Source organism: Histoplasma capsulatum, genomic scaffold (genome assembly GCF_000149585.1).
Source record: "Histoplasma capsulatum NAm1 scaffold_5 genomic scaffold, whole genome shotgun sequence".
NCBI classification, from domain to species: domain Eukaryota; kingdom Fungi; phylum Ascomycota; class Eurotiomycetes; order Onygenales; family Ajellomycetaceae; genus Histoplasma; species Histoplasma mississippiense.
Genome location: NW_001813978.1, coordinates 476,864 through 488,009, shown reverse-complemented (window position 1 = coordinate 488,009; position 11,146 = coordinate 476,864). Strand labels below are relative to the sequence as shown.

Sequence of the window (11,146 nt, the reverse complement as noted above, 5' to 3'; positions counted from 1 at the left end):
GCAGGGGGTGAAATCCTTGCGGCCAGCGGTGTTACTATCCTGTCATCTGCAGGGTACCGGGCAAGTCAGCTAGAGCTGTTCCTTGCAATGGGAGCGGGAACAAAGGAAAAGGAATTAGAGAAAGTAGAGTAACAAAAGAAAGGAAGAAGGGAGGGACAGATAGTAGGCGCTGTTAGGATAGAAGGGAGTGACAGGAGGGGGTAGAGGGGATTGACAGAAGGGGTAGATAGAGGAGATTATACGGCAGGGTGAGGAGATGATGAGGGGATGAAAATGAGGTGGTGCAAATGAGGTGGAGAGAGGCGAGGGGATGGGGAGGAGAGGGAGGAGAGGGAGGGGCTAAGTAGTCAGGGGAGTGAGTGCATGTGGGATTCAGGGGATTCTGGGGGTCCAAGGCAGCTCAGGGCCTTATGGTACATAGTGTGTCAGCTCGCGTGCTAATGTGAACTGGCCTAGAATCCCGCTCTCCATCCACCAGTTTGACAGGAGATGCAGGCCTTCCTTGGTGTCTAGCAGCATCCTCTTGTCTAGCCTGCCATTTCTTATAAGGCCCTGACGCTGCTGCTCCCAGCGTTCGCAGTGTATCAGAACATGTTCGACTGTTTCCCATTCATACCCACAGGGGCACCGTGGGGTGGGGAATTCAGGTACCTTACACCGGTTTAGGAAAGCTGCCAGTCCGGTTTTCCCTGACCTCAATTGGATGATGATAGTGCTGCGAGCCTTGCGCAGGCCGGTGTGCCACTTCAGAATTTTCTTGTCTGGGGGCCGGCCATGCCGCTCCCCCCAGGGGGGCTCACGTCTTTTCCACCTCTGCACCCACCTCCAGAGCTGCTCGCGCTTCAGCCAGTGATTATATGAGGCTTGGTCCAGGTTGGCTCGTTGTTCCGGTGTCATCTCTGCTGTGGCTCTCTCCTTAGCACCCTGAATCCATTGCTGTTCCCAGTCCACTGGCAGGGCTGCCGGGTGAACCACAGCTCCCATGTGTCTCTGTGCCCCCCTTGTCACCCCCCGGTGCCGAAGCCTGGTCCTTATGGCCGCACACGCATTCTCAATTTGTTGCGCCATTCCTGAGGCCTTCATCCTGTTGACCGCCTTTGCCACTAGCCCATCCAGGTGGATGTCTAAGGGTACTGTGTGGGTTTCCGCTTCCAGTGTGCTTGTTGGGGTTCTTTTGTATGCCCCTGCCACTATTCTGAGGCAGGAGTTCTGCACTGTGGTCAGCTTGAGGGCCAGTCCTGACTTAGCTGGACCCGTGCCCCCCTGCCCCTGTGGCTGGTGCCATGCTATTGCTCCATAGGTCAGGGCCGGCCTGATGACCATGTTATACACCATTCTCGCTTGTTGTAGTGGGAGCCCCCATGTGGATTGGGTGGTTTGGGACAGTGCTCTGACTTGAGTCTTCATCTTGCCTGCCACCGCGTCCAGGTGGCCCTTCCATCTCAGCCTAGAGTCTAACCATACACCCAATACCTTCATCACCTGTTTCGGTTGTATAGTTTGTCCTGGTAGTCTCAGCTCAGCCTGTAGGTTGAATTGGTTGCGCGCCCGTGTGAAGTGCATTAGCTCATACTTCTGGGGGGCAAAGACCGCCCCGTGCCGTGCTGCCCACTCCTCGCATGCCCGATGCATGCGCAGGAGCTCCCTGCAGTTGTCCTCAGTGGACTGGCCATAGGCCATCACGTTGACATCGTCTACAAAGGCTATGCACACCACCGGGCGCCCCGGTCTTGAGCAGATGCGCACCAGTTCCTCATTGTAGAATAGGAATAGTATAGGTGATAGGGGTGACCCCTGCGGGATGCCTGCTGGGATGTCAAAGGTGTCTGATTCCTGGCCCTCAAAGGCAATTGTGGATTTCCTGTTGGTCATGAAGGACGCAACCCATCCCACCAGGTCCCTGGGGATGCCCAGTCGCCGGAGGATGTGAACCATTCGCTCCCGCAGCACCTTGTCATAGGCCCCTGTCATGTCTAGGGAGAGTACCGATGCCACCTGTCCTGGGTGCTGCCACACTGTCCTTATCTGGGCTAGAAGTTGTGCTATGGCTGTTTCAGTGGACCTGCCCCTTCTTGCCCCCATTTGCTGTGAGGGTAGCAGGTTGTGGTCCTCCGCGATCTTCCGCAGGCGTTTTGCAGTTGCTGCCTCCACAATCTTCCCTATTGTGTCCAGCAAGGCAATGGGTCTCCACGCTCCTGCAGTCTGGTAGTCAGCCTTCCCTGGCTTGCGCAAGGCCACTGTCTTGGCTTCCTTAAACGTGTCTGGGTAAGTCTCCCAATGCCAGCATGCATTGGTGAGAGCTGTTATGGCCTCCACAAATGTTCTGCCCAGCATCTTAAGGAACTCGTTGGTGATCCCACTCCTCCCTGGTGCCTTCCTGTTTGGCAGTCTCTGGATCAGGCTTTCCATGTCCTCCACACTGATGGTGTCATTTGACGCTTCCCTTTCAGCTTGCAGCAGCTCCATATTGGTGTCACTTAAGTCGGCGGGCTCTGGCTGTGGGAAGAACCGTTGTCGTAATGCCTCAGCCTTCCCCTCAAAAGAGGTTTCTACCGTCGCGTCAGCCCCTTCCCCTGTTCTCAGGGGGGGGACAGTAGGTGCCTGTGGGGGCAGATGGCTTCTTTCCTTGCCCCATTTTGCTAGTCCCCACATCAATCTGGGGTCACCACGGGTCCTGTCAACCAGATCTCTGAAGTTTGCTGTCTTAGCCAAGTGGATTTCTCTGTTGCGCCTGCAGCGTGCCCTGAGCCGCTCCATTTCTGGGAGCTGGGACCTCCTAGCCTGCTTGTACTCCTCCACTGCCTTGGCCACCCTCGGTGACCACCATGTCTTGGATTTTAACCCAGCCTTACTTACGGTGGCGTGTTTGTCCGCTAATGTCCCTACAAATCCTACCAGGTAGTCTGCATACTCCTTGACTGCTTGCCTGGAGTCCAGGCTTTGTGGCACATATAGCTTTTGGCAGTCCCTTGCTACCTCCTCAGGCTCCGCATTCTTCCAGTTTCGTCTCTCAGCCTCCTTTGGGATGGGTGTGAGTTCCAGTGTTGTTTCTATGGGCTTATGGTCAGATCCTTTGCATGCCTCCTCCGCTATTGCACACCTCCTGAGCTTGTCGTGCAGGAGTGGTGATAGAAAGGTGAGGTCTATAGTCGTTCCTGGGCTGCCTCTGTCCTGCCATGTGGTAGCCCCTACAGGTGTGGCAAGCTGGAGACCCAGCCTATCCACCTGTGCTATTAGCTGCCATGCCATGCGGAAGTTTCTCTCCACTCTCACCCCTCCCCACCTCTCATGGTGGACATTAAGATCTCCTAATATGACCAGCTCTGCATCTGTGCCCATTCCGGCTACCTCCTGCAGCTGGCCTATGGGGGATTCCTCCGGTTCACTGCTGTAGCCCCCTGGAGGAGGTGCATACACATTGACTATTTGCACCTTACCCAGGTCGGTGGTGATTGTCAGCACTGCAATGTATTCTGAGTGGTAGTGGCATTCCCATGTGTGTTCCACGAGCCTTTTGTTGACCAGAAAGCATACTCTTGGGTGTGTTTCCGGGTGATATGCTGGCCAGAAGCCGCAGCTTCTGGGGCAGTGTGTTGCTAGCATGTGGGGATTCCGGCTGGGCTCTTGTACTGCAATTACGTCGTATTTGTCTTCTGTTGCAGGGTCTGCCAATAACGCACCCATAACTCTCGCAGAGTTGTGCACGTTATATTGTAGGAGGTTTAGTGTGTCCCTCATTGTTGCGTGGGGGCTGGGGTCTGCGTGTAGTCCATTAGGTCCTCCTGTAGCTGAGACCCAGGTTGTGAGCTCTGTGGTGCTATAAAGGCACTTAGAGCTCCTCTCTGGGCTTCGCCTGCTTGCAGAATCCCCTTGGGTCGGCCTGGTCCTCTTCTTTGGCCCTCTGGTTCCCCAGTGGGTAACCTTTTATTTCCTCTGGTTTGCACCACCTGCCACCCATCTTGTGCTTTTGGCTCCATAAACCTACGGGGTCTTTCCATGTATGCTGTACGGGCCCTGCTTGATGCCCTCTCCCTCTCAGGGCACTTAGAGACCCAGGCTGGGTGTGTTCCCCTACAATTTGCGCACCTCGGTTGTTCCCCAGCTTTTCGTGCTGGGCATTCCTTGTCGTCATGTTCTTTTGCCGCGCAGAACCCGCACCTTTTGGCCTGCCTGCAGAATCTGGCCGTATGCCCATACTCATGGCAGTTAAAGCACCGGGTGACCTGCGCTTCCCGGTGGAAGATTTCAACGTCACAAAATATGCTGTCTATTATCAATCCATTGTCTACTAGTAGGTTGGCTTGCTGAGGCGAGGTGACGCTGAGTACAAGAGACCCAACCTTTGCCTGCAAGCTGGCATTCCGTCGTAGAGACAGTCTCTCAATTTGTACCCCTCTTCGGAGTCCTTCATTCTGTGCGTAAATTGCCTTGATGGCTTGCTGTTCCTCCTTCCAGTTGGTGTTGCCCATTGGGACTCCCTTAACCATGACTGGGTACAGGGTGTGCTTTGCCTTCGCCTTTTGTCCCAAGACTTCCAGCCATGTGCTGCTCTTAGTCAAGGCCTCCCTGGTCTCCCTCGCGTCGGTTGTCAGGATGATGTCTCCACTGGGGAGACATCTTGCTGCAAGCACCTTTCCCTTTGTCACATCCATAATTCTGGCGTTGACGGCTGCCACAATCGCTGGGGGGGTGGCCTCCTCAGCTGGGAGGGCTTCGCAGTCCCGGCGTAGGACAGTAATCTCGCGGAGGGTTCGGTTAGGCACTGGTTTTTCTGGAATTCCCTGTCCTGCGACCTTGGCCCATGATGACAGTTTGGCTTCTTTCACTCCTCCGGGTTGGCGTTGTGCGCGTGTCGCCACGGTCGCGTCTTCCACCTTGGCCAGCATCACCTCCCCCAGTTTGACCTTCAACTCCCTCACCAACCTGGCTGCCTCCTCCACTACCTCCTTCCCTTTGCCGTTGATGGCAGGATCTTCGCTCCCATTGCAAAGAACATTGCTCAACTGTGTCAATATTGCTCCACATGTGGTGGGCTGCTGCCTCTTGTCAGAGTTTTCTTCTCGCGGGTGTCCGTCAGCGCGTCCCACGATTTCCTCCATCACAACCATGGCACCAGCACCACCTCAACTGGGGATTGCTGGGTGTCGTGAGATTCCCTGCGATCAGGGCTATCGTTCGCTATCGTTTTCAGTGTATTTATATAAAAGTAAAGACCTTCAGTATCTCAGTAGTCTATTGCATGTATTAAATTGACTTTGTATATTAACTTATTCTTAAGTTGAAAAATTCTGAAGTATTTTAAATTGATGTCATAGTCACTGACTGCATACATTTATAATGAAAGAATAATAATAATAATTAAATAATATATTTTGTTTTCAATAAAATAAAGTATTTATAAAAATATTCTCTGCTTCTGATCAATAACAAATTGTGAATGAGAATCAGTTAAGAAATAATGATTAGTACATATACCTCTTAATAAATTTATGTGAGATAATCATGTGTCTCATATAACGCTCTTACTCTATATAAAATGGTCCGTTTAGTTAGCAATTAATCAATCAAGCTTTTCACCTCTCACAGATTATGAATGATTGTGAAGTATTCTAAATTCTTGTGATAAGTGATGATTTTGAATTTTTCAACACTCATAAACTCTGACTTTTATTCTTCTAAGCATCATATGATAGTCAAAAGTTTCTTATCATAGATTTCATAGTTACATTCAACAAAAGATATTTTCTTTAAAATAAATGCACAAGATTATAAAATACTTTCATTATTATATTGTATTAACACTTTCTCAATCACATAGTCAGAGAAGTCTGTTTCAAAAATCATATACTTGTTCAGATTGAATGATTGCAGCATTAAAATATTTATAAATATATACTACAGCTTTTCAAACACTGCATCTGCTTCATCAATTGATTAAAATACAACATCTTTTCAAATCAGATCTGTCAGTGATTATACAATATTAGAAAAGTTTTTGATAAATTTTTGATAAAAGTTGACAAACTCTAGAAAGCTTCTAGTCTCCTTTACTGAGATCAGTGCCTCTCAGTTGAAAATTGCTTCCATCTTCTTAGAATTCATGCATATACCTCTTTCAACTTCAATGATGAACCTCAGATAAATCATAAACTTAATTTTAAAATCACATTTATCAATATCCATCTGTAATCTAGCTTCACGTAAGTGGGTAAGCATTTGTCATACATCCTTGCAATACTTAGTGAGCGAGCCATCTATGAAGATTAGAATATTATTCATATATGCTGATGTGATCTTATTCAGTATGTCTCATAAAGCTCAATTGATATATTTCTGAAATGTACTTGAGACATTCACCAGTTCAAAGAGAGTCACTGTCCATTTAAATAAATCATAATATGTGTGAAATGCTATTAATCACTCATTACTTTCATTGATTCTTATCTCATAAAAGGTTGCTGATATATCAAGCTTTGTAAACCATTTTGCTTTTTCTATTCATTCAAATATTTCATTGATGAGTGGGAGAGAGTATCAGTCCTTCTATGTGATTCAGTTGAGTTCTCAGTAGTCTACATAGAATTGTAAATCTTTTTTAAATATCTTCACAAACAGTACAAATGCTGCAGCAGAGGAGTTGCTAATTCAGATGAAGTCTTTATCTAATAATTCATTGAATGTTTTTTATAAAACAAAAAGCTCATCATGTTACATGTTGTAGAGAGAGCCTTAAAATAATTGTGAATTTTTATCATCTTTTTTAATGAGCTCAATTGTATGATCTATGTCACATTCTCAAAAAGGGGGAAGTTCTTCAGCTGCTTTTTCATCAAACACATCTGCAAAATTTTTATATGATTCAGAAAATTCTTTGCAAGATTTCTTGAAATTTTTAAATTCTAACTTTTCTAATACTTTGTTGATATTTACTATTCATAGCGAACACTTGAGCATTCTTTTAAAAAAGTATTAATCTTGTATATTTAATGAATTAATAGTTTAAATGCTTCTGCTGATATCTGAATGAGATAAGTGGTTTTGTTGATATTCTTTTTGTAAATGTGGTCATCTTCTGAGAAGATTAGAGAACAATTGTATGTATCTATCAAAGTTTTACATTCTGTAAATTATGACAAATTAAGCATTAAGTTTTACTTAAGATCTTGCATTTCATATATATAAACATTTTTTTTCTCATGTTCTTCTACATCAATGTTGAATTTTATCATATTGTAGAAGACGGATCCTTTGAGGCCATTGAATTCACTGAATTTATATGATTCAGAAAAGAGAATAGACTGAACCTTATGCTTTTCAATCAATAAAATGTTTATAAAAACATAATGAAAAAAACCACTGTTTATTATTGCTCATATATTGATTAAACTATTTACAATGATAGAGATTATGATTGTGTTTGTTTGCATTTTCTGCTCAAATCTTCAGCTTGCTTCTTGCTTCTTAAACTCTTATCTGTGTTTTAAAATAAGAGCTTTTCATTTTCTTGTTCTTGCTCATTCATAAATATAATTGCATTCACACATGGTGTAGAAGCTAGAACCACTGCATTGATGCACTAACTTATAAAATGCTCCAGTCTGTTGCAATAAATGCAAACTTCTCAGATGATTTAATCAGTAACTTTTCATTTAAAAAAATCAGATATTCTTGATCATTCTGCATTCATATGAGAGGTTCAATTCATGACATCTGCAGAAGTGATTGATATAGTCAACACAGTGATAGATGTAAAATTCTGTCTATAATTATTACAACTTTCTTGTACAGCATTGAAATGTGCAAGATTGTTGTCAAATTAACGCAAGTAGATGCAGTAATCATGATAATGCAAATGTATAAAATGTGAGATGTAGAGTTTAAACAGTTTAAAGCTGATGTGCTGATTTAAAAGATTAATCTTCACAGCATTGTTTCAATTCTATTCTTCTACTTCACAAATTGTAATGCACTCGTTTATTATTTCCTTATTATTATATTATCTTTGTTTATATCTTCGTCTATTCTTACCTCTTTCCATTATACTCTCGCTACCACTATTTCTGTATGTATATATATATGGATGCATGTATTTCGCACATCTTCTTTCTCTTTCTTTTCCTCTTCAGCGATTAGCTACAACTACAACTACAACTACAACTACAACTACAACTTCAACTATACTACTACTATAATTATTATTATCTTCCACTACACTATATACTATCTTCTACTATTCACTCTTCACACTGTCATCACCCCTCACACAAATCTTACTATCAAAATCAAGCAGATTGTTCACTAAGAAAATATTTCTTTGATGATTTCTATTCAGCCACTGCATTGCACACATTTACAGTGTAGAATTCAAGAATAGAATATTTAATTGATGAAAGACTTCTTCAGAGATACACATTTCATGCATGTATGATTCAATTCAAAGTTGAAACTTCACTAGAGTGTCTTCTTCTAACTGACTATAAATATAACAAATTTGTGAAAGTAGAGAGTCTATCATAGATTCACAGATTCATCTTCTTCAATTTTAATTTTTAATTTTTATTTTCAAATTAAATAGATTAAAAGCTTTTTTGTGAACTTGTTAAGAAAAGAAAGATGTTCTTTTCTTTCATATGCAGAGAGTGTTAACACTTACACAGTTTCTAATGTATTTATATTTAGATAATTCAATTATCATTGAAGCTTCATTATTTGTAAGAACTGTTGTTAAAGAAAGTTATAAAACTTAACATTATCTTTTATAAAACTTCAGTTTTCATTTATAGAAAGATGTTTATAATTCATTTTATTTTTATATAAGGTTATGATTTTTGATTCTGATAATTTGAGAATCGGAAGATTCAATTCATTGAAGAAAATATTTCATAAACATTTTGATTTCTTTATAAACATACAATTGTGAAGTTTTTAAACATTTAGTTTTTTTCATAGTATTATTTTATTATTATTATTCTTTTTCTGTTATACTCATATGCAAGCAGTGCTTATGATGAGTCCTTGTGTAATGTTAAATACAGACAAGAGTTGGTTATATAGAAGAAATGCTTAATGTTGAATGATGTCAAAAATATAATAAAAATATAAAAAAATTAATGAAAGACAAGATTTGATATTTATGATATAGATTTCCAGCTCAGAAATAATAAATTAAATCAGATAGTAGATTCATCTGAAGATATTTACTTGGCAAGTTCACATTCCTTTTATTTTAAAAGCTGAGAAGTTGGCTCTGGATGTAATGTTGTCCTCTTGTGGGTTTTGAACCCACGCGCCTTGGGTCCCCACACCAAGGCGCTACCTGGTGGCCGCATTACCCATTCGGCCACCGGGGCTTCACAGCACTATCGCAATGGTGCAGCTTTATAGAACTTTAAAAATTGTGGATGTTAACACAACAACATAGTTTTGTGAGGACTTGATAACTTATTTCTTAACTTGAGTACCTGGGTGCAATCATAAACATAGAACACTCAGGCTGACACAGATGAATCAATTCATAATGTAATGAGTGTACTTTGATTAACAATCTAGCACTATTCTAAATACAGATTATGAATTGATTAAGGAAAGAAAGAGAAAAGAGATCAGAAGGAAAGGTCGTACGAAGAGGGTTCTTATAGAGGGGAGATCGGGGCGGAAGAATATCAGAAGCCGCCCCACGGTGGAGCACGGAGCGGAGCACAGAGCGGAAGAACATTAAGGGTTACGCGGAAGAATCGTTAGAACTACGCGAGCGCGGAGCGCAATAACAGGGACGAGTAGGTGCAGGAGGGGAGTTGGTTGCGTAAGTTAACTACTAACGGGTGCTAACCCGTCATACATTGAAGAATTGGAAATTATTTGTAGAAATCATATTTTTATTTCAGAGTGAATAGTGATTGCATCTGCAGTGGATATGAGAAGGTTTCAAGATTGCAGAATGTGTAGAACAGAAAACATGAGATAGTGAAGAGATATCAACAAATCAAATTACATAGAATTTAGTATGAGAAATTATAGATTGGTACTTCAGAGCTAACAGCTTAGCTGTTACACTAATAGTATTGCACTAATTGTATTCTAGTGGCCAGACAAGCGGATAAGGAATTCTAACTCCTTCATATTTTCCTTTGTGATTATGGTGCCAGCAAACAATTTACCCATCTATGCAGGTCAAAACCACACCAAAAGCCCGAATGCATTCAAGATTTTTGGGTTCAAAAAATGAAACTAGTATGAATAACTTACTAGTAGCAACTAGTAGTGGACCCTTCAGATGTAATATGTAGGTGGATTATTAACCAGCCATATTAACTACCTTGGGAATTCTCCAGGTTATTCAGCGGCATGCGTTGCGCATATTTAACTTCCGTGCAACAGCCGTATACGGTACTCTGCACCTGTGGGGGATAAATCAGGCAAAAATGAGAATGAATGAATGTAGGATGCTGTCATACGTGGAGTGACTAGTAGCACTAACTAGGGACTGTAACCCACTATTGCATACATGGTAGAATGCGATGGTGGAGTCAATGGGATTCAGAGTGGGATGGGCTGCTGTCTTTTTCAACAGAGGTGGTAATTTTGCCGGTGCTGTTTAGCTCCAGAGAAACTGCTGTAAGATTGGTAATATTTGTGTTGGGCTGTGCCGCCGCCAAGCCGCCCCGCCAATCTCGTGCCGGTCTCAACATCCTCGTCTTCCACTTCCACTTCCACTTCCACTTCTACTTCTACTTCATTAGTTCTTCTCTGCTTGATTTATCACTCTTCGCCATCCCCATCTGTGCATCCAAGATCTTTCATTGTCCACTCCGTGTGCCCACCGTGCTGAGATCTAGATATCCTTGTGTTCTGCCAACTTTTTTGAGACACCTCTTTTTCGGCCTTCCCACCCCTACTCCTCCGCTCTTTTCGAGATCTATCCACCGCAACCATGGGGAGCTACACTGACGTCGACCAATTGGCCATCAACACCATCAGAGTGCTGGCTGTGAGTGACTTTTCTGTTGTCAATTGCCCCCCTCTCTCGCTGTCCAAATGGCGGGGTACCGACGCGGGGCATGCGGGGCGGGGACACCAAGATACAACTTTTGGATATCCAGCTTCCAGCAACGCCCTCTACCCATACTATGCCATTCGTTCGTTTTTC

The 11,146-nt window shown here is 43.3% G+C and overlaps 2 protein-coding genes across 2 annotated transcripts in view; one reads left to right on the top strand and one right to left on the bottom strand.

Moving 5' to 3' along the window:
- Positions 1–408: 408 nt before the first annotated feature.
- Positions 409–5,108, bottom strand: HCAG_05001 (predicted protein; the record flags this gene model as incomplete). The annotated part of the gene is made up of 3 exons (XM_001539484.1): positions 409–3,422; positions 3,681–3,817; positions 4,087–5,108. The coding sequence occupies 3 exons, from the start codon at positions 5,106–5,108 to the stop codon at positions 409–411; spliced, it is 4,173 nt and encodes a 1,390-aa protein (XP_001539534.1).
- Positions 5,109–10,930: 5,822 nt separating this feature from the next.
- The window catches only part of HCAG_05000 (transketolase 1), a gene marked incomplete at both ends in the record, with an annotated part of 2,990 nt that continues 2,774 nt past the window's right edge, over positions 10,931–11,146 (top strand). The window contains one exon of the mRNA XM_001539483.1: positions 10,931–10,987. Coding sequence (XP_001539533.1) covers positions 10,931–10,987 — 57 coding nt within the window. The remainder of the gene's footprint in view (positions 10,988–11,146) is intronic.